At 36.6% G+C, this 24,420-nt stretch overlaps 1 protein-coding gene across 5 annotated transcripts in view; it reads left to right on the top strand.

The window, feature by feature from the left end:
- The window catches only part of RGS17 (regulator of G protein signaling 17), a 71,720-nt gene that overhangs the window by 43,430 nt on the left and 3,870 nt on the right, over positions 1–24,420 (top strand). For 3 of the 5 annotated variants that reach the window (XM_030268035.4, XM_030268034.4, XM_072926955.1), the window contains exons 3-4: positions 19,536–19,625; positions 21,466–21,700. In XM_030268035.4, the coding sequence (XP_030123895.1) occupies positions 19,536–19,625; positions 21,466–21,700 (325 nt within the window). The remainder of the gene's footprint in view (positions 1–19,535; positions 19,626–21,465; positions 21,701–24,420) is intronic. The other 2 variants (XM_030268037.4, XM_072926956.1) reach the window with 1 other exon arrangement.

Genomic DNA, 24,420 nt, shown 5'->3' with positions numbered 1-24,420 from the left:
CTTAAATTTGACAATGATACTCTTATTTTGAAGCTCCTGTGACCCTTGGAGTGCTTCCAGTCCTTAGAAGGCAATACCATTATATATGTAAACAGCTTATGCATGTTAAACCTAAATTAGAGTAATTATTGATTTAAAACACAGGATGCACCTTCAGCTGCTTTAGTAATTTTTTTACTATCTTTCAGGGTTTTTCAGGGCTTCAGGTTGGGATTTTTCTTTGCAAAGTAGATTAGACAGAGAATGGAGAAATCCTGTTAGCTAGTTTTCAAGATTAAGTCACTTTGATAAGTGATCAAAGGGATAGATACATCACTCATGTTTGCTAAAATCAAAAAGACAGAAAAGGTGATATAATAAGTATTTTCCAGTTTAACTTCTAAGATTCTATAGTAGAATTTTCATTAGAGGAAAGATGGGACAAAATTTTGAAAAATGAAGTATGGAATGTTTCAGAATCTCAGTTAAAATTAAGTAACTGATTGTGATGCCAAATTTGTTTTGTAAATCAGAACTATCCAGGAAAAGTACAGGTTATTGTTCTTGCCTCAGTTGTCTACACTAAAAAATTACAAAAATAATAACTTTTTAAAAGTAACTAACTTTATTATTCTCTCATACAAAGGGGATTCTAGCTAATTAATTATCTAGGGTAGAGCTCTGTAATAGAAAACCTAATCAACAATTGTAACACGTTCTCTGGACCTAATGTAATTACATGCTTTCCCTAGTTCCACAGGTCTTTTTATTTGAGTAACATTAATTTCTCAAGAGATATCTGTCTGCAAATATTGTTGGATTCATTAATGGGGAAGGCAATGTTCTATAAAGATTAGAATTTTCTTCAGCTTTTTTCACTTGTGTGTGACCGATGATAGCTCTTACATCACTAACCACTTATTGCCTCAACTTATTCACCATTCACAGAAATGGGAGGAGTCTGTGCAGGCTTTATTAAAAAATGTTCCCTTTTTACTGTTCAAAGAGTTAGTTCAGTAGTTTCTATATCCAAATAAATCATTAGAATTCTGAAAATATCTTTTGTTAATCATGTGGTGCTTGTTTTGTTCTGTTCTACCCCATGTTAAAATCAGAATAGGCATTAAGTCTTCTGTTTGCACAACAGCTTAGGCAAATATTCACACCTTTGTTTGGGGAAATAGTATCTTGCCTAATAGACCCTTGTTAACAGCAAAAAATTAGAGAAATTATTTGGTACATCTTATTGAAACCCTTTTTTTTTTGTTTTTCTTTAATATATATTTCTTAAAGATAACAGCTATTTGAAGGCCTTCTCTACTGTTATGGGATAATCCTTGTAGGTAGCTCAGCCCAAGGTAGATGCTTACTCACTCCTCACCAACAGGATGGAGAAGAGAATCAGAAAAGTGGAAGCAACAAAACTCTTTTATAGAGATAAAGAGTTTAACTGATAAAGCAAAGCTGTGTGTACGAGTAAAGCAAAAACAAAAAATTCATTCACCGCTTCCCATCAGTTCAGCCATGTCCTGGAAAGCCATGGTCCATCACATGTTACAGTGACTTGGGGAAACATGCTACAACTCTCAACCTCCTCCTTCCTTTTTCTTCTGCAGCTTTTATTGTAGATCCCAATGTCATATGGTATGGAATATCCCTTTGGTCAGTTGTGGTCAGCTGTCCCCACTGTGTCTCCTCACAGCTTCTTATGCACCCCCAGCCAGTGACAAGCCCACTGACGAGGCAATGTGAGAAACAGAGAAATCCTTGATGCTGTTCAGTGACTGCTCAGCAGCAGCTATAACCTTATTGTGTTGTCAATATTGTTTTGGTCAAAAATCCAAAACATAGCACCATAAGGATCCCTATAAAGAAAATTAACTCCATCTCAGCCAGATTCAGTACATCTATTGGCACTGATAATCATCAGGACAGTAAATTGCTCAGTTTACAGGACAAAGCAAGATTTATTACCAAGGTTTGCTCAGATTAAAAAATAATGGAGATTAACAGGACTATTAAGATGGCTATTTAATTTTAATAAGTATGCTCATGACATTGCCCAACTAGTTTAAGCTCTGAACTTGTTTCTGAGTACAAGTAGTGAAGGAAACACTCCTCCTCAGTGGAAAAAAATAAAGTGCTTCTGAAGTTCCCAACAGGAAACACTTGTCCCCTTAAAGCAGAAGCAGATGATGCATCCCTGTGAAGACCTTCTGGAGGCCTTCCTCTCTTCACTGACAAGACATAGACTTTAGGCACTCCTTTCAGGAAGACTGCCTAATTAAAGTAGCTAACAGACAAGTACCAGTCATGTACCTATGGTCTTGGACTGAATCACCTCATGTCTTAAGCTTCTGCAAAGCTCCATTTCAATAGAGGACAGAAGAATGTGCTTCTTTACGAGGCATAATTTCAATGACTTGGGCAACCTGAGACTTGCAAAATTTGCAGTAAGTCTTCTAACATGACAGTCATCCTCAGTTGAGGAAAATTTCCTCAATTATGTTTTCTCCAGAGAGTTGCCCATCTAGTACTTAAAGCTGTGACTTTATAGTTTTGAGCTCAGTTTGACAAGGTTAGAGGAATAATCCTGCTGTTTCACTTCCCCAGCCTTATTTAGAAATCCATTACTCCAGCTTCCTGAGCAGACATGAAACTAGTTGTTTTCTTGCAAACACTTGTAAATTACATTCTTCAAAAAAACCTCTTCAGGCACTAGCAAAGGGAGGTTGGCTTTTCTGCCAGTTTTATTTTGCTTTCTCCTTTGTCTCTTAACCCAGAGCAGGAGTAATATCTTTTTATTCCCTCTTTCATAAGATGCTCAGTGAATTTGAAAACTGGGGGGCGCTGATTCCCAATAATCTGTCTTCTTTTACTGTACACAGAGGGCTCAGAAGGGGTCTGACATCTACCCTGCAAGAGACCTTAGCAGTATGGAAGTCTGGGGGACACGAAAAGGCTTCCAGAGGATAAATGATGACTTAGCTTCACTTGTAGCTCTGTTGAAGTGTGTGAGCTGAAAGGTCTTTACCCAAAAATGTAACCATTAAAACTGCTGAAGACTTGTGGAAGAGTTTCCCACACACAAGAGATCCCAGGGAAGATAGGGTATTTGCCATCTTGGCAGTAAACAAGAGTTGCTCTTGGCAAGAAACCTCTCTCCTCAGTTCTTATAACTTGTCTATGGCTGCTGTGAGTTATTCTGAAATTTCTTCTTGATGATGTTGCTACACAAATATTTTTCTTTATTAAAAGGAACATTTTCCTTGCAAGAGTTTCACAGTTTACTTGGGCCTACAAGAAAATATTTCTGTCACTTATGCCATGTCTATGAAATGGCAGACACAGTTCTAAGAACAATTTAAAATTGCATTAATATTTGTTCTTTATGGGGTTCAGTAGTATCCTCCTAATAAACAGTGTGCTCTAAATAAAAAAACAAAAACAAAAACAAAAACAAAAACAAAAACAAAAACAAAAACAAAAACAAAAACAAAAAAACCCACTTTTTTTTTTTTTGCACTTCCCACCTCTCTTCTAGAATAACATTTTCCTGTCATTTTCTTAGTTTGTTAGCAAAAAATTGTGCCAAGGCTTTGTGTGAGTCTATACAAGAAAAAAAAATTAACTAAATACATTATAGCTACATGTACATAAGTATGTCAAAAACAAAACCCATATCCTTTTTCCCATGCATGTCTGCAGCAGAACTTATAGACTAGGAGCAGACTAGAGGTAAACTGGTACAAAAAAGTCACCCAGGCTCCACGATTTTTTAAAGATTCTGACAAGAAAAGAAAATTTTTATCTTTGAAACAAAAGTACTGATTTTGGCTTTTAATTTTGTTTTTAATTCTTCTTTTCCTACCTGAACACGTAGGACAGCACATCTGAAACTCAATTCTCTGTGTTTTAACTTCTCAAAATATCACATCTGTAAAAAAGCAAATATGGAAAAGTGCATCAGGAATTTTTATACTCTAGTTTAGAATACAGAAGTGCAGGCTACTGTACTCTATTTTACTGAAATAGAAGGTGATATTTAAAAAAATATTTAATGGGAAAATATGTTCCAATCGGAGCCTTTTTATACTTTAAAATATCTCTGAACAGCCTTACTTTTTTACCACTTGCTATTGCAGAGGTCAAAGATGCAAACATTCCATCTCTTTCCTGGAGAATAATTTTATTCTGAGGGAGAGAAGGCTTAGGAACTTGTGCTTTGTGCACTTATGGGACAGTATCATCTTATTATCAGAGTGCAATGGGCAGTACTGGTGCTTTCTTAGGAAAGTAGCACCAGTTTTTTTATGGATAGTATTTAAAGCTGGATAAAATCCATTATCTGTCTTGTCACACAAGCTACTGAACATGATATTAATGAAAATCAGTCTTAAATCACCTTGTCTTTAAATCCACATATCCTCAGTGCCGAACCCATTAGAGAAAGCTGGCAGACATTCCTGTGGTTGATGGAATGTACCATGGGGTGACTGTGGACCAAGGATTTAAATATCTAGTCCTCAGAAATGGGCCTCTCGAGGTTTTCTGAGATACTTAAAATAAAATAATTAAATTCTCAGCATTTGTAAAAATAATCAGAATACACACTAAAAATAGCTTGTCAAGTTGTTTCTTTTTTCATACTTCTGTAAGTTAACAGTGCTTATTAAATACTGCCCAAGAAAAGCATTTCTTTTCCCTTTAAAGCAAAAGAAAAGAATGATCTCTAAACTGAAAAAAAAAATCAGAGCAGGGAAGCATGTCTTCCTAATAAGTATGAAATTTAATAAGCTCTTTCTCCTTTACAATTAAGACAGGGGAAGTGATTTTGCTGGAAATTTGTGGAAGTTTATGTCCTCAGGGCAGGCTGGAGACAGGTGGCTCTGTGCACGCTTGTTTACACAACTGTCCTAGGGCAGCACAGCCTGAATTGCCAACCTCTGTGCTTGTACCCTTCTGTGACACTGGTCCAGATTGTCAGTGTTAGCCTAAAAATTCCTGGAAGCCTGCTCTCTCCTTGAGACAAACCACAAATTTACCTCATATGGGATTCAATATATGGCTTATCTCAAAGTTCCAGAGCTGGCAAGTAAAGGCAGGTTTGACCACTTCTTGCACCTCCCTGTGAAGCAGATGTGGAATGCTGCCTTTTCAAAAGAGGAGGGCACATTTTTTTGCCACAAGGTATAAAGGTAGGTGGGCTCACAGATATGCTAACTGCTCCTAACTACTAGTCTGTAATTTTTCCTGCATCTGCTTCTACCGAGTAAGATGTGAATGCAGGAAAATAAGATGTTATTAGCAAACCAAAAGGACTTTAGAAATGACATTTACAGAAAACAAAAATGTAATGTAGAAACAACTAAAGGAAGCTTAAAGTTACCCTATTCAATGTCATGAGAACCTGCCTTGGTCACTATGGAGCCCTCTTCTGAATCAATCAAATATATCTCACCTCCCCTCATCAAAAAGCAGCTAAGAAAACCCTTAACCCAAGCTAATGCACCACCTTTTGTCTTCTTTCTTCTTCTCAGCCTCTTGCCACATACCTCCAAATTCTTGCTGGACACAAGCTCTTGTACAGCATTGGAGCAGGGGCAAGGACAATGAGCAACCAGCTCCCACAGCAGAAAGGGGTTTCCATAGGAAATTTGCCAGGAAGTAGATTTGATGCAGGCCATTGCTTTCTGGGACATGTAAAGTAAATTAAAATCATGACCTTCTCAGGGAGAAAGCTGTAAGCTACACACTGCATTTATTTTGGCAAGTGGTGCAAAGGGGTAATCACTAAAATGCTGCCAGTCTACCATGAAATCGTGGTGGAATCACAAAGATACACAAGACACTACACAGACATTCAGCATATATAAATAATTCTGAATTAGTTTCCAACCAAGAACCCTGGTTGGAAAAAAATTTTAACACTATAAACTAAGTCCATGCAAACTGATAAATGTTTCTATTTTCAAAGGTATGAGGAAAACTTGTTTCTCCCTATAATAAAATAATAAAAATAGAAGGCTAATGCAAAGAGTGGAGTGACAGCTTCTTCTGCAGCTGGTCTGTTAACTTTCATCACAAGCCAGTATAGAATCCTCATTAACATCAAAATCAGCCCTGGGCTTTCTGTGCCAAGCTTTCTTAGTGTCAGGATTTTATTCTTAATAATTTAAACTTCAAAAGTTCATTTCATTTTGAGAAACAGATGGAGACTCATGTGTTTACTGATATTTTTTCCCATCTGTGATAACACAAGCAGGTTAGAGAATGAGTAGACTGTAAACATATAGACTAGCAAATTTTAAATAAATGTTTCTGAAGATTCACAAATAAAATGCAGATTCTTTTGTGTGTAGTACTACTAAGATACAAACCCCGATCAGTCTAACTGCAGAAAATAGTCCTATTTCTGTAAAGAAAATTACAGTGAAAAAAATCAGAACTCCAGTTCTTCTAAACTGAAGAATAAATACATTCTCAGAAGGGATTTGGGATTATACAAGGCTCATTCTAATTCTGTGGTGCAAAAGATACCAACAGTAGCTCCTTAGAAGGAGAGAGCAGACTAAATCTAGTTAACTTTAGAAAATGATCTTGATTCTGTCCTAGCACAGCACACAAGAGTGTATTCAGGGACAACTGCTCTTGAGGAGACTGGAGGGAGCGAAAGCAGTGGCAGACTCACTTCCACTGGTGTAAAGCAGCTTGATGCCTCCTCTGAGGCTGTTTAAGAGATGGATTGCTTCAGAGCATCAGCATCTTGGCTCTCCTTCACCCCTCATACCCATTTCCCACCTGCCTGTGCCAAAATGCTGTTCAGCTTGGTGTCTGTGGAACACTGGCTGGAGGAAGATTCATAATGTCATGACAGATTTTCTGTCACCAGAGCACAGCTTGACTGTTGCTGTGGAGAAAATAAAAAAACTTAGGGAGTGCTGAGAGTTCCTGAGTCCAGCTTATGCTGTGAATTACAGATATTAGGAGTTTGGAACCTTTGAAATCTCCCCTGACAGGGTTTGGGCTGCTTTTGGTTTTCTTATGACAAATTTGTAATTAGATATTTACACAAAGATTAATTAACTCAGAAGTCCATGGAAAACCACATAAACAGTGAAGTACGTTAAAGGCCACAATGGGTCTGAGATTAAAATATCAGCTAAGTAAGGCATGTTGATAGATGGTGACATTTTAAAGGTTCCAAAGTCCCCTTGCAGACCCTCTGAACTTTATTCATTGTGGAATAATAAAAACTTTAATATTGAAAATGCAAAAACAATAACAAAACACCCTTATCCAAATTAAACACACTAACAGTGTCTATACCACTAAGTAAACTAAGCAAGGTCAGGGTCTAATGGGTTACAGTCAGCCCGTACAGTAAATTGTTAGCAAGTGTTAACTCCCTGGCCGAGATTTGGCCAGTGCCAAACTGCAGTCTCAGCCAATGGCCTGTGGCAGAAACCCTGTTTTGGGTATGGGCTTTGGTGGACTGGGACTATGTGGTGCCAGTCAACCTCAGGACTCTCCCAGAACATTTTATCTGCAAGAATAAATGCAGCCTGTAGTTCCAAACCAAAAGGGAAAAAAAATTAGGCTACTAAAATCTGTCAGCAGCAGAATTTCCATCTTGCATAGGTTTATTTTTTAACTGTGCATAAATCCAAATCGGTTTAAAATGCCAGTTAAAACAGGAATAAATGTCTAGTGCTTTCAAGAGAAAAAATGAGAATATTTCATGGAAATGAGTCTGAACCCCTAGTAGGAAGCACATCTTAGATGGATATCCTCTCACTAGAAAAGTGGGTCAGACATTCATTATGTGAGTCAGAAAGGCAAAGGAAATATGAGTCTTGTCTAGTCACCCTTAATAATTCCATAGCACATGTATTTGTCTGGATGGCAGAACCAGAGGGTTCTTCTGAAATAACTGGTTGAAGGCTGGATACTGGGAGATGCTGAGCACACATTATGAAGGAATGGGTAATTTCAGTTCTTGTTGACATCTATGCTGAAAGTGCTTCCCACCTGAAGGCCATGTCTAACAAAATTTGGAAACCAGCACGAACAAAACAGATGTTTGTAACATACACAGACTGGCACAGAGGGTCTCAGTCCTGTTTGTTATCTGGAGGAATGTAAAGTAAATCCCCCATCTTACTTGGCTGTCATGTGGATAAGTGTAAACTAGTTTAATCCTGGCTAATTTCACAAAATACAGTGTTCATAAACATTAGATGAACTATCCTTTGAAATTTCCTAAAGCTCTCTTTCATTTGATTATTTTGCAACACCTTATGATAACAAAAATGGGAATTTAGTATGAATGTTTCCAGGTATTCCTTCCCAATTGGAAACTACATCTAAATCTATGCAGTCTATATTACTGAAGTAGTGGCCCTATTCAAGCTCAATTTTTTACTGTTGTTCCTACTTTAATATCTGAAAACTAGGAATAATAAAGAAAAAGCCACTACAGAAACTGAGACTAGGCTCATTTATCAGAATTAGTTGAGACCATTAGGTTTGCTTCCTAGTGATTTGGAGGGCTTTTATTCATCTATCTACCCTTTGAAGGGATACAATTTCCATTTCTTTGAACAGTACAAAACTGTCACTTTTAATTGTCTCAAATATATGAAGTAATTGCTTGCAAAATAGCTGTAGCCAGGAGTAAGGATGCTGCAGATTGTCTAGTAATTAAATGTATCCATCATACAGATGGAATATGAACAGTAATATTATTCTGAAAGAAGGAATGAAGCTGACAGCCAGACTAGCAATCTGTTGGGTGATCTGACAAGAGAAATACATCCTTAAGTTGAATATTGCCTAAAGCAGAAACCATCTCTAAACAAATGTAAGAAAGCTGGAGTAACTCCACTAGAAATCATTGGTAAGGAAACTTCAGCAAGCCTTGGGTTTCTTCTTGTACAAAAATTACATCCACATATGAGAACAAAAATCTCAAAAAAATATCCTAGAAAGGACTAGCAGTTTAACAAAATTTGTAATCACTTCTGTTGTGGCTATCATTATATAAAAGTAATATCATCTCTTTAAGCTAAAATCCAGCAGAAAGTATATTTTCTTACAGATTTTCAGAAGAATAAAATATTGTAACTAAAAAAGAATTTAGGAAAGTCATATTGCTTTGAATCACTAGTTCTTTCCCCTCTTGCACAGTTACAAATTTTGCTCTGGGTTAGTCTAAGTTTGAGGGAGATATTGTCCTTTATTTCAGAATTTCAAGTACAGTGCACATTAGTAGTTTCCATCTGCCTTTGAGCTCCTGCTGAGCTGCAATATCTGCAGGTAGGAAGATTAAATAAGTCACACAAGAGCAGAGGAAGAAAACAACACATTCAGCAAGGCTGTCCATTAAAAGGGCCAGTCTTCTTTCACATAACATTTAACCTGCACTGACCTTGAGAACAGTTGTTTCCCTCATTTTGAAGTCATCCTGAAATGGAAATATAATTGCAATTTTTAAGTAGCCCCCCAGAATATTCCTCAGTTGCAGTCTCTTTTTAAATGTGTTGTTTGTGGCACTACTGGCCATGCCTGGAGCACTCTATCCAGTTCTGGGCTCTTCAATGCAAGAGCCCTGGGTATAGTGGAGATTCCAGCAAAGGGCCTCTAAAATGATTAAAGGACTGGAGAGCCTCTCCTGTGAGGAAAGCCTGAGACACCTGACATAGTTCCACCTGGAGAAGAGAAGGTTCAGAAGGTTCTTATCAATATGTATAAACACCTGAAGTGAGTGAACAAAGAAGATGGAGCCAGGGTGTTTTCAGTGGTGCCCAGTGACAGGACACCAGAGGCAAGGAAAACAAGCTGTAACACAGGAGGTTCCCTCAACGCTGAACTCAGTGCAGTGAACTCAGTTTTAAGACCAAAACTCAGATCTTAAATTTTTGCAAAACATTTCTGATGGTCTTTCTGCATATTTTAGGAGAGCATCCCTTTTATCAAGGGTTTTCCAGCAGGTTAGCCTTTCCATTACCAATACTCTTCTGAATATTTTCTAAAAGACAAAAGAATCAATATAAAAATTACATCAAATATCACTTTGCAAATACCATTCTATGATGGAAGAAGCATTGACATGTGGATTTTTAATTCTACAAGGCTTTGCTTTCAGATTTTTCATGGGGTCCAAAAATGAAAATGTAATTTGGACAAATTTGACAATTTGTCTGCCAAACATTCACTAATTTCAACTTTGATGGAAAATACAGAAGGAAAATATAACTCATGGCTTTATAAAGAGACTTAATCTGAATATCCCTTATGAAGAGAAAAGGTTACCAGATTTTAAGTCTATTCCATTTTAAAATATTAAATACACAGGAAAGGGAAGAGAGTGAAACACTGCAGATTTGCTAAATCCTTTTAAGTATTTGCTCTACAGAGCACATCCCTCTATGACTTACTTTAGTTTAACACTCATATTTCAGTAAGGATGATCTACCTTCACAGTGCCATGTGGGATGCAATTTAATAACCTTATATAATGATCTTACATAAACTCCATCTTGGCCAAGACTTCCCATTAACAAAGGGATGATTACACTCTTAAGCAGTAGATCATTTGGGTTCAATTCTGCTTCTACTCACGCTGAGGAATAGCACAACATAATACTATCAGGGCAGAGCTGAATGTCTTAATGGACTAGATCTTAATAGCCTGAGGTGCTCCAGATATCTTAAACTGTGATTTCCACCAATCTCCTTTTTCTTTATGGTTTATAGTTGACTCTATATTGACTTTTGACCAATTAGGCTGAATGCTGCACAGCATTAAGAAAGCACAGCAATTGGAAACCGATAAGAAATCAAATGCACTCTCTCCTACATTCGAAGTATGGCAGAAATATACAATCTCAGCTTAACTGAGAAGTTTCTTATTTTTCATGGGAAAGTTCACAGCTCTCAACATAGATGATCTGGCCTTATAATAAACCTTTGAGCAAAAGAACTCACAGAACTTAGTCCAGGTTTGCAAAAGGAAGAAAGATAGGACCCTATTCATCTGTAGTATTTTAAAGTGTATTTCCTTCTGAACTCTTAAATATCTCACAGGGCTAAAAGCTATTCCTTCACACAGAAAAGTTGAAATAGTACTGCAATATCAGCACTATAGAAAAACACAGGAGAATGGACAGTGATTCTTTCAGTCACCCTGGAATGCTGCTACAGCATTGGTGTCAGAAATAAGACAGTGAATGGCCCAAGATACCTATCTGTAGGCACAAAGGATTTTGTCTGCATCTCTATTCTGCACACTCCGGAGCCATACTGTCAATCTACTCTTCTAGAAATCGCAAGACTGTTTTAGGGAAGAAAGGATACCTCAAATATAAAAGACAAATGCATTTTTTGCTGTGCTTTGGGATTTTAATGCTGTAAGGAATTATTCTTCACACTTGTCTCCACAGCTGTTAGTATAAACACAATTCTGAGTGAAAAATGAAGATGCTGTTTGCAGCTCTCTGAGAGAGGAGGCTATAACAAACACTCCATGTATCATGAAGTTAAGAGATATAGCTGCTGGATTTCCTGATGAGCTGTTTTCTTAATAGTCAATCTCTTGTCTCATAATCAGAAAGCCTGCTGGAAAATCTGCTAAAACAGAACATAATTTTTCTAAAGAGCTTCTTAAAGTTAAATGCAATATTTCATTTAAATCTATTATTTTACTACATTACTAAAGTTACTCACAAAAGAGTAGTAAGAATAATGGTAATTAGCAATGAATAAAACCAGGACAACTGATTATTTAATTTTAAATTGTAATGATAATTATTTTTGAACTATCAAAAGCAGTTATGAAATGTCATTAAACTTTTCCACAAACACTATTTTGTTTGAAACCCAATTCAGAAGTATTAATTTTAATGTCAAATCTGTGCAAAACACAAACTCAGTTTCATTCGGTTGCATTCTCCATAAAACCCTGGCGGAAGGGCATGTGAAACAGCTTCTGCATCCATCCTGGTTAGGGAAAATCAGACCAGAAAGTTTACACCTTGCACTCCTGCTTGGCCCACAGGATTTATGGTATGCAGAAATGTGCTCATGGGAGCCAGAAGTCTGCCTGCATTTAATATTACTGGATCCTGAGCAGAGGATCCTAAGCTTTTTCATTCATGACACATAGAAGTGCCCTACCGTCTGTCACAGACTGTTTCTCAGCTGTGTGCTCTTCAAATACAGATGAAAAAAGGGGAAAAATATGAACTACAACACTATACACACTTCATCATAAACTGAATCAAGGGGGAAAATACAATGAAGAAAAATTGGAAAAGAAAAAACTTGTAGCCTTTCTAGCCATTGGAAGAGACAAAATATTGGAAGAGACAAACCACTTATTTTATTTTACTTTTTGTGACCTATGAGAAAAAAAAAGAAAAAACAACAAGCCAGTTATAACTGCAGCTCTTGTAGTTAAAGGCTAAAACAATGAGACTACCCTGTAAGCTGAACAAAGAGCTGTGAGCTTTGTGACTCCACATTCCTCACCTGATACTTTGAAATACTGGTGGCATTTTAGCTGTAATACAAAATCTCTAAGATGGTTAACTTGCAAATATTTGCATTATTAAAAAATTAAGAATTGTTTGGGGTTTTAGTTACATGAGGTAAGATTCACAGAAGCAGATGTCAAGTTTATAAATTCAACTTACAAACACATATTTTTTCTGCTCTAAAACAGCTGAGTCCAAGTTGGAGTCTATGCTTGTTTGTTTTTTTCTTTTAAAAATAATTTGGATCATACATTCCTCTTGTGCCATCTTATCACCTAAGGCAAATGTAACTCTGGCACTCAAAAGACTCAGCACCACAGGTACCTGGACTTTTTGAAAGGAGTTTATAGTTTCAGTAGACATTGCCAAGTGGGCTGATTATAGCCTTATGGTAATTGTTGGCTTTGCCCCAACAGACTGCTTTCCTATGTCAGTCTGCTAAACACAATCTTATAATTTAGTTTTAAGTACAAGACAATTTTTTACTCAGAGTAGGATGTAGCTATTTTTCATTAAATTTCTAACTTGTTTTCAATATAAAATTTTACATCCTACATTTCTTTATTGAATTCAGTGAAGAGCTGTAAATCATTATCTTGTTAAAGAACTAGGATTGACACTAATGATAAAAAAACTTTCCGTTTTTTTGATCTGTTTCTTATTTCTAAAAAAAATTATTGTGTTCTGCTGACTGAGTTAAGATCAGTTCAAGCAAATGATTCCATCAGCTTTTGACCACCATTTCCCTTCAAAGTCTCTCGCAGGCTACCAAGGCAGACATATGGGAATAACAATTTTACTACACATCACTTATGTTCATCTTGCAAACCTCCAGGCATCCATGCAAGCCTCCACTCTAGAATTCATTTATTGCCATAAATTTGGCTGACATTTTGAATATACTGGTGGTTTTGGAAGAGTTGTAGAGCTTTAGTCTTTCTTACTATTCTTACAAGGACATAAACTCAGTGTCAGATAACAGATGGATCCCCTTTCTCTCTAATACAGCCAGGGACCTGAAGAATATACTGCAAGTTTATCTGAGCCTTTGAAAATGTCTAGCACATGGCACTCCCTTGTCATAAAAATAATTATTCTAGGTCTAGTTTTTCTCAGAATATTCATTCTGGACATTATTCAGTTACTGTAATAAAAAGGTGAATTCTTTACTTAAATTTAATAGAAGCAAGTTTTTTACCCTTTACCTCAACTTTAAAAAAAGAGCTATCATTGGATAATATTGTTCATGTAACATTTCATTCTCATCCTATTTTTGTGACATTAAAAGAGAGATAGAAGACAATGATTTGAGATTAACATAGTTGTATTGTTCTTTTTGAATGGATCACATTAGTATTGCAATTATTTTTCATTATTATTGCTTTGCAAAGTGTAGCAAAATCATCATTATCTGTGCATAAACAAACACAGTCTTGACTAGTATTCAGTGATATCAAGCTTAAATATTTCAGGTGTCAGAAAAAAACGAGGTGACAAAATGATTTTGAGTCATAAGTTAAATCAGGTTTCATAAAAGAAATTGAAGAATCCCAGTATAGTTGTCTTTTCCATTATCACACAGCATATGGGATATTGGGACTACATCTATCTCTGACATCTAACAGAGCATGCCTCAGCATTTAGGAGTGAGATTCTGAATAGAATTGTGTGAACAATTGATTTTTCAGTAACTGACTGTTGAACCACAGTGTTGTAAACAGTTTGATCAGATTGAACTACAATCAAAACTGAAAAATATATTAACATGCAGGCTTTTTTTGCATCTGAAATAAAACCAGAAAAAAAAAATTTGTTCATATAACATGTTTTAAGCAAAACACTTGTAATAAAAGGAAAGGAATCAGAGAGCAGGGAGATCAGAAAGAGCACAGCCATTTTGACGTGAAGAGTGAAGGTATTTACCCAGTTGGCAAAATAGAGACAAAGATAGGAACCAACACTAAGAGTTTTCAAAACCACCTTCCCCTCATTTCAGGAAACTGCACTAAACATATGTTCTTGTTTTAATGTGTAGTAATTAGTTCATTTAAAGGCTTTTCCTCTTCCAAACAGAAGAGAAAATATATTTCCTGTCTGAATCTATTTGGCAAATGTGGTAAATTGTGTTTTTCAAGACTTTTGGGGAATGGTCATCTTAAATCATCTACTGTAATTTTAAAATCATAAGTAAATCTTGATCTCTTGAGGTGTTTTGTGGGGAGAGAGTTATTGGGTTTTTTTAAGAAAGCTAAAAATATTATGTCTCTTGATCTGATGCTAATAAAAAATTCTAGGAGTAGCACAGGGTGAAGTGCAGTGCCTGTGAGATATATTCATTCAAAGGGTCAATCAGCAAAGGAAACTTGTCAGCACATCTGTTATCCAGAGAATCTTATCTGAATATTGATTTTCATGTGAAAACAGAATTCTGCCTTCAGATTATGTATGAACATAAATTAATGTGACCTTTGACCTAGAATAAAGAAGATTTTTCTGTTACATTTGTGGCTTGAGGGCTCGTGGCCCTACTGCATGACATAAACAGGTCCAGCTTAAAATGCAGTCACTGCCCAGCAGACTGTAAGTTTCAGCCAAAAATAAGAAACTCAGCATAGATCTCCTAAACAGTCAACCCAATATCCATTCACAGTGACCCAGCTTGATTTCTGCTCCTTATCTGCATGGCAGAACAAAAAAACACCATTAAGGTAAGAGGCTTTAATAGCCACATTACCCTCAGTGCCAGACATAATTACAAAATACTGTGAGGATATGTTGCATGTGAGGCACATAACAGAAAATACCTGAATGAATAGGACCTGGTCAGCCATGCATGGGTGGAATATTAATCCTGGCACCCCTCACAATGGCATGGTTTTCTTGCCATAATGAAAAGAGTAATTTCACTGATTTACCAGATTTAGGCTACTGGCACATGAGAAGGTGATTCTTGGGAACCAATTAAATAGCGTTTATTTACTGGATATACAGAGAATGAAAGATCAGATGCAAACTCTAAATTACCTTCAGTTTCTTAAAGGCAGTAGAAGGCAAGTGCTGCAGTAGGGATGCAACTTACAAAAAGGCTAAAACCATCAGCTGGAGGAAGAGTCAGTGAAATATTTGCTCTTAAATTAGTTCAACTCTTGACGATTCTATGCAATTAACTTGGCTTTTTTATCTTCTCATGCAATAGGGTGCTTCAATACCAATTTAGCTATGTAATTAGTCAACAGAATAATTACTTAATTGCTTAACTTGAATATTAACAGCCAAATAAGAGCAGCTAAATAAATAAAGAGCAGTTTTCTAAATCCCAAAAACACATCAGCTAGAAACCTGGACACACTCACCCGTATTTGTGGTTATTTGTTCAACATGTATGCTGCTTCAGGTAGTCCCTGATCATTAACTTTTTTACTTATAAAGCATTTGAAGTTACAAAATAGAAATACCTTTGCTCCAAGCAGAAATTACTCATAATGATACTGCTGCAGTAGTTCAAGAAGCTTATTGGTTTTGTAGCAGTCATAAACCCAAGATATATTCAAAAGGTACACTGAGCTCAGGCCACTGAAGTACTTTTTACTGTAGTCTCCAGAGCAATAAAATCAGCATAGCAGTGGGCAGAACAAACCTTCCATATGAACAAAGAATAAACTCATACTAGTGCTTTTCATTTAAACTCTGCTTTAGACATCCCAAGCTCTCCCTTTTTAAGGTATTAGTAGTTTTGTTGTGCTTTTATCATGGTTAATTTGCATCTCTGAATTTTAAAGATATCTGCTGGGTGTATTCCAACTAATAAATAATAATAGCACCAAAGATGTTAGTTTGCATCAGATGTCTCTCTAGTGCACCTCCCTTTCATTTAACTACTTTTTGATAAGATTTATAAGCTATTTTCTTTTCTTAAACCCTTAACTAAGATAATTTTGTTAATCTTTAGCCTGTTACTTTTAGTCTGTCTAGTATTACACTATACAGCATAATACTTTTGACACAGACAGCTAGCTTCAAGGATGGATTAATGTATCAATGACATCAGCTCCAGGTATGCAGAACACCTTTGCTGCTGCAGACTGCTTGAATTCCACAGAGAAATGTGATCAGATAGGGTGTTTCCAGCTGAATATAGCAACATAGGAAAGAACAGTGCAGTGCTGTCATTTCAAGTCAAAAGGTAGCAATCTGTTCTTGTGATCAGTTAGGCTGCTTTCAAGCTAGCTTTGCAGTCAAATATACTTAAATATTTCTTTTTCTAAGAGATCATGAACCAGTTCCTTGAGTGAAAACAGAACATACCTGAATTGAGTGTACTTCAGTATAAAAATTCATTCACAGGAAAAAGACATCAAAAGTAACATATATGATGGAACTCTAGCCTTGACAGATGTAGATAAGTAAAAGTTGAAATGTAGTGCTAGTTTTGTCACAGGAAACATAATGCAGAATTTAGGCCAAGATGTGTTACAAAAGTATCACCATTTTAAATGCAATACCTAAGCATGTCCCAACCCAGTGTGATGCTTCTGTCTTTGAAATGTTCTCTGCTTTGCAGCCCTGACTCACTTCAGCCATTAAACTCCAGTTATGACTGGTGAGATGAAGGAATCAGGGCCAAGTGTGTACCTTGCATTGTCACTACAGTACAGATACCATAAAACTGCATACTACGTTCCAGGTCCACAATCTGAACTTTTTATTGTTTGTTTTGTTGTTTGGGGTTTTTTAAAAGAAAATAAAAGTGCATTCTGTCTATTAGTTATTCCTTTGATAAACAAACATTGCAATGAAGTCAACATGGCTTTCTTGCTCCTATTCCTATTTCTTTTTTTCACCACTCACTACTTCACTATCATTGCTTACCCTTCATCACCCATGATGATTCTTCCAAGTCTAGCAGAGATTTTGCATGAGCAAAGCAAACAGTATTTGATCCCAGACAATAAATTAGCAGTGTATACTTACTGCTCTCAGATGAGTCACTTTCTACTTCCAGTAAGACTCTGCATCCAAACCTTGAATGTCTAGTGCCTGACAAGTAAATTATCTCAGGACAGCGTAGTTGCTGCTCATGTGATGGAGGAAGGAAAACAGGCAGCTTTATTCTCTTTTAGACAGACTCAGATGAACACCCTATTGCATTTGCAACCTGCACAAGCTGTTTCCTCCCTCTGTGGGAGGGAGGAAATTCTTCTGTGGAACCAAAGGACATTCTGCTCTCTGCACTCAGCAGAGAAGACAAATGCTGCTCTACCTATGGGCTGCAAAGGAGGGAAGGAAGGAAGGAGGGAGGGAGGGAGAGAGAGCTTTGTGCCTTCCCTGCTTCTCCCTCACTCCAACTTTGTGCTCTAGCCAGATGCAAGGTGACTCTAAGCAGTCATGTGTGGACTTAAAGATTACAAGACAGAAGGAAAGTGGATGGCCCCTTTTTTTTCTCCTGTATGTGGAACTCCTTTCTGACTTTCCTGGGTGCTCCCTCTGTAGACTGACGAACAACAGGTCAGAGGAGACAGAAAGGCTTTTTACCTGCCAACCCCAGAGTTCAGGATGTGTTGTTTCTCCTGCAGCAGTTGATGACACCCTAACAACCTTAGCAGCACTGGAGCTGCATTCCTACGCTGTAACAGGGGAAGCAGGACCAAGGGCCTGAACTAAGGTCTTGGCAGGTAAGTAAAGGAGCAACCAGTATCAAAGAGCTTCATTTGCAAGTGTACGTCTCTGTAATGTTTAAGTCTTAATATGTGCTCTGCTTTACCTGGGAGCTTAAACTTCCAGTTTTCAGAAGACTATTTGAGAATACCTATTAGCCCTACCAAATGCTTGAAAAAAATGTTGAAGAAACTCATAAATGCAGAGAACCTATAAAAAAAGATTATTTGTGCTAAAGATGTCTCAGTGCTGGGATTTCTTCTTAGAGCTGAGCAGGAGCTATTTAGATTAGTGGGGGAGGGAGAAGCTTTATGCTACAAACATATTTTTGTAGCAACACTTGGAGTGACTGGGACCATCACTGTATGATGAATACTTAATATTCAAAATATAAGCTCTTGAGATTGGAAAGGGGATTTTTTTGCTTGGTTGCTTGTTTTCTCTCAAACAGACACATAGGGAACACCTGATGAAAGGAAATTTCCATATCCTTACTACATTCTATTTCTTAAGCTTAATTATCAGAACCAGGTTTTCCATAGACAATAGACATGAATATCTATGTCACTCAAAAGATACTTTATTTCAGTAGTTATCAGGAATTGTGGGTTTGCTGGCAATACCATATTCCAGAAGATTCACTGAAAACACACAGAGAGGAATTCTTTACCACTATAGCAAATCTGATTAAAAAGATATTTGCAAAACAATAAGTGATTCTATTTAGCAGTTCTAAAAAGAAGCAAAAAAACCCATTAAAAACATCCTTGCATAAAGGAAGCCTTTCTTGTCCTTGCTTGTCGTTATATGAGGGTGATTGAGGCCTTTCTGCTCAGATGCCAGTATGCTTTACTTTTTGGAATGGAAAACAAATTTAGGTCAGAAGAGGAAATCATAAGGAGCTACCACATGCTAAGTTCTGTATCTGAGCCATCTACTGCCACTGTATCTTGGAAAGAGAAAAGGGAACATTCATAAAGCCTGAAAAACTATCCAGAACTGGTGGGGCATCAAAGGCCCATCAATATCCAGTTCAGATATTCATATCCCCCCTACTCATACTGTAGCTAGTATTCTCAGTTAACTAAGTGAAATCACTCCAAAAGTGACCTGTAAGTGTTTGCCCATCTTTCAGTGGATAACTGTGAGCTTCTAAAACACTGCATGTGCTAATAGCAACTGTAAATTAATATGCATCATAGTTCAGGGGAAAAGTCATTATAAAAAGTTTTTTTCCAAAATTTAGACACAAGAGTGAAAAATGATACCCTATATAGATCTAATCTTTTAGAAGTTCGCATTACTATAGTCATTGTTTTAAATTAACTTTCTCTAGACAAAATAAAGTGTTGTACTACATTGCAGCCTCACTGTTAGGAATGAAGATAGAGGAGACAATGCAGGAAGGCCAACACATACGACCAAACTGGAGAGTATCCAGGTCATAGAAGAATGGTAAGTTGGTCAAACTGTTATCTAATAAATGCTTTGTCTTTAACTAATATCAACATTTGTCTTGGGTTTAATTCTTTGGGAATGTCCTTTTCCTCAAAAAAAAATTCTATACAAAAGGAAGCAAAATCTGTCCTGACAATGAAAAGACAGCAGAGACATTCACAAGTCAAGCTTATTTACAATTTCTTACTTGTGGGGAAGAACCACAGCAAGAAATGGAAGGTGCATACACGGTTCCTTATGTGGGTCTCTATAAAAAGCCTCTGCTACCTGTGACAGCATTTTTTCCTGTCTCTCCAGACAAGAAGAAAAAATAATACTCACAAGTGTACTTCATGACCAGAGTTTTAATGTGGCTACCTTTCATAAAATATTTTGAACTATGGTTTCACTGGAATTAAACAAAAACCACATACCTTGCAAACTAGGTTAAACACACTGAAAGTCTGAGCTTCTACTTCTGTCTAAAACTTGGGCCCCTGTTTATTATGTGGGGAAAAATGGTAATCTGTCAGGGTAATGGTAAATGGTAATCTGAGTTCTCTAATCCCATAAGAAGGAAATTCAAATTTAAAGGATATGTATGGTAACAAAAATAACCCAAACAATTCATTGCCTTTATTGCTAATCATTGTCTTTTATGAGAAGACAATATAATAGATTTCTACAAAATATAATAAGTCAAGAGCTTCCCAACAGACAACAAGGGAACCCAGGTTGTTTGTCAGCCCCATTCCACTCATCAGATTCTTTGCACTCTCCTTAGTGGAGAGTGCAAAGTCCTGAGAGGACTGTTCACCTTCAAATCTGTTTTTAAACCTTTTCATTCAGTTTACAATTACTTTTCAGTTAAACAATTTGGGATTTATTACAAATAGCTTCCCAGCATCCAGTCTGCCTTGCATAGAGAGTAGGAGTTGATAAATTGACTTGAGCACAAATTATATAGACAAGTGTCACTTATTGTGCATCATGGTAGCACAGAAGCTAATGACAACAGCTAGTAAAGCTCTTGTGTTGAATCAGGAAAGAGAGGGTGAGTGCTCAAAATTAAGTTTGAAACTATATTTTATTGTTGTTAAGTAATCTGGAGAATTACTTTCTTAAACTGTTCATTGGTACATTAGTGGATTACTGATGCCAGTAAGTCTTCTGATCACTTACCCAGTGCATCCACTGGTAAAAGCAACAAATAGTTTCCTTCAGGAAATGGAAATAAGGACTTCTCCCCATTTATTTTCTTTCCTGTTTTGCCAGCAAAATCCACCACATCTGATGCCAAAAAATCATCATTCGTGTCAAGAGCATGAAACAGAGGGAAGCTTAGCAGCCCTTAGGTACAAGAACAGAGAAATATACTAATTTAAAATCTCTTTGAACTATGACTTTGTTTGGCCTCATTAGCATGCTTTTGGCTGCCAAGAGCTTTTTGTTTTCCTTGTTCCTCCTAAATCAAATTGTGTACAGTCATCATCAGAGGCAGGCAGGGACATCAGGTGTCATCTAAAACTCTACATGAAAAAGTCCTTTAACTGCAGAGACAGGAATTCAGTGCTGTTGTAGGATTTTGTCTTTGAGCCACGTGGCTAAGAGCACCAGCAGAAAACTCGTAAAAAGCCAAGTGCATATCTTATAACATTAAACACATTTAGTGGGATATTGGGATAATGTATGCACAAGTGAAGAGCAAACAAAATTCCCTGTTGTTATTGCTGAAGCCTTGTTGCTTCCAGTTTTCACTTTGAACTAAAGTGCAGTTAAAAGGAGAATTTTTGGATGAATGTATGAAAACACTGTTACAAAAATAGAAGCATATTTGTAATGATATTTTCTTTTGCAGCCAAAACCCTACTGCAGATGAAATTTTGTCTTGGGCTCAGAATTTTGACAAGATGATGAAAACACCAGCTGGGAGGAACCTTTTCAGAGAGTTTCTTAGAACAGAGTATAGTGAGGAGAACCTGCTTTTCTGGCTTGCATGTGAAGATCTTAAGAAAGAACAGAACAAGAAAGTTATTGAAGAAAAAGCAAGACTTATATATGAAGATTACATTTCTATACTATCACCAAAAGAGGTAAAGCTGTAAATGTTACATTTGCATTTTCTGTTATCCCAGAGCAGAAATGTTATACACTGGACTGCCGGGTGAGGGTCTGAAAGGCTGTCAGATGAAAGCCTTAATATGAACATTAAATCAGGAAAGGAAGGGACAGAAACAGTAGAGATGCAAGCACGGGTCCATTTACCATTACCAGCCGCAACACATCCAGGTTCTCTATAAGGCTTAAGAAACCCCAGTTAAAGAAAGCTGATAAATAGGTTTGCCTCTTTAGTAATGCTAGATATCTGACAGAGAAAAGAAATACATAATGCAAGTAGATTTCTGGAGAAAAAGCACCAAACTTAAGGAATTTAATTCAGAATCTTTGTAGATTTATCTGCTGCTACAATTGTCTGGGAGAAAATCTGAATTTCTGCTGGTCATTGCTATGTGAGAGTCCAAGAATGAAGCTGACATATTTTATCTAATGAAATGGATAATATCTAGGGAATTTTATAAGACTTTATTCAACCCTTAAGTGAAATAGACAAATTTTGAAATTACCTTCACCTGTAGTAAAAAGCAGCCCTATCAAACCATGTTTTGTAATACAAAGAGATACATAAATATATAAGCACTGTAGAAGAGTTTTTCTTAGGCCACATCATGTACCTTTATCTTCTTTGCCTTGTCTTTGTGCATTGCATTTGAATTTCCACTCAATGGTGTTGTGCTAATTTATGCTGTGTACCTTTCTTCCTGCATTTCACCTTTTTCACTACATTCAGTAATAAATTGCAACTTCATTCATATGAATGAAGCCAAAAGTGAATTATAGCTCCATTATCTTCTCTTGTGTCATAATATGTACTTTGACTTTGGAGTGAAATACAATTACCAATACAGCAAGCTAATAATAAGTTTTTCTTCTAATACTGTATTTTTACCAGATAGGTATCTGATAAATGCTCAATTGTCTTTATAAACTAAGACCAATCAGCATTTAAAATTCAAACACTAACTAAGCATTATTTGATCTAGAGTTTAACAAAGCTACTCACAAACTTGGTGCTGGATGTGTACAGATCTCATCAATCCAGTTGCTTCTGCCAATATTGGAAATCTTAGGAGGCAAAAAAGAACTGTTTGCAATGCTTTAGAGCAGCATGGGAACTGAAAAATTCTTGTTCATCCAGGCATCCCTTTCCAGATGTTACCTTTTGACATAAGAACTGATATATTTAGCATGACTCATACAGTAAAGAAGTTATTGAGGCAGAAGGTATTAGTGTTCTAAACAGTTACTTTGTATTCATCTGTTTAGAAAGAAAATACCTTTAGTAATTCCAACTAGTTTTGCCATCTGGCTTCAGTGAGTCATTGAAAAACTACAATGCAAATTAACAGTTCCATAATTAATTTTGTTTTTTGCATTTTCTGAGTGTAATTAACTTTTATTATGCTCAGTGGATCAAACCCCCACTAACCTGCCAAATTTGAGGGGTTTTTCTCCTAGCTATTATGTTTGATATTGAAGAACCAATTAGTTGCATAGACTGGTTTTGGTTTATATAAATGTGTGTGCCTGCATGTCAGGGGGAGAATTGCTTAAATCTTAGCGTGTCTTTTCTGTGCCATAGAAATGCAATGGTCTGGGCTTGAAATCTATTCAAACATATTCTGAAGACACATGGCTGCAACACTGCCACTCAAAACTATCATAGCACTGTATTCCTGCCCACACTCACTGGCTGAGCAGCACCACTGGTCTCTCATAGTTGTGCCTTGTGACTGATAACCAAATGACAGCAGATATTAGAGGAGAAAGCTTGTCTGCTCTGTCAGTAGCGTACTCCAATATGCCAACAAACCAACAATGCCAGATCCTACAGCTGGTACTGAAGATAGAATGAAAATGTATGTTTACTTCTCAGTGCTGTAGCATTCTATACCATACCACACCAGCGTATTTCAAAGACTTTGCTTCACCATGTATGAAAGCACAGGCTCACACATCCAAACATATTCTGAGTTTTCATCTTGGCTACCATCCTTAATGTATCAAAGTATCTTAATACATGGAGCTTTCCAGGGTTGAAATCAATCCTTCACATCGTATGAATATCTTTGTACGGTTGCAGAGCAGTAGGGTCAGATTGCAACTTGGTGTGAATCACAGTATCTTAACTGATCTCTTCTTGGTATTTATCTACTCAGGATTTTAGCCCTTTTCTTCTTAGCTGAGTAAACCCTTGCTGGTTCCAGTGGGCTTTGCTGCTCCTGACATTTCATTTAATCCAGAACACATTAATTTACGCAGTTTTAGAGCATTTTGTGGATAAACTGTACATTCACTCAGATTTCTAAAGGATATTCTAAAATTATCTGGGCATTCATCCCAAGCATAATATGCCCTTTTCTGCCTATGCACAGGAGTTCATCACAAATGGTAAATAAATGAGAAGCTAAAACTGAAACTTGCTAACAACTTCAATATGGATATATGATCTCCTGAAAGTATGAATTATCAGATGTTAAAGAGTCCTGATAAGAAGAAAAAAATCTGAAATAGTTAATAATAATGGGGAGATTAACACAATAAAAATGATGAAAATCCCTGGGTAATTTGTAAGGCACAAGTGTAGCGCCTGAAAAAAAAAAAAAAGAAAAAAAAATCTCTAGGGCAGCCAGATAAGAATGATTAATAGAAATTTTCAAAAAGTTTAACCACAAATTCTCAGAAAAAAAACCCT

The sequence above is a fragment of the Taeniopygia guttata genome, chromosome 3 (genome assembly GCF_048771995.1).
Source record: "Taeniopygia guttata chromosome 3, bTaeGut7.mat, whole genome shotgun sequence".
Taxonomy (NCBI): domain Eukaryota; kingdom Metazoa; phylum Chordata; class Aves; order Passeriformes; family Estrildidae; genus Taeniopygia; species Taeniopygia guttata.
This window is presented reverse-complemented; position numbering and strand designations above follow the sequence as displayed.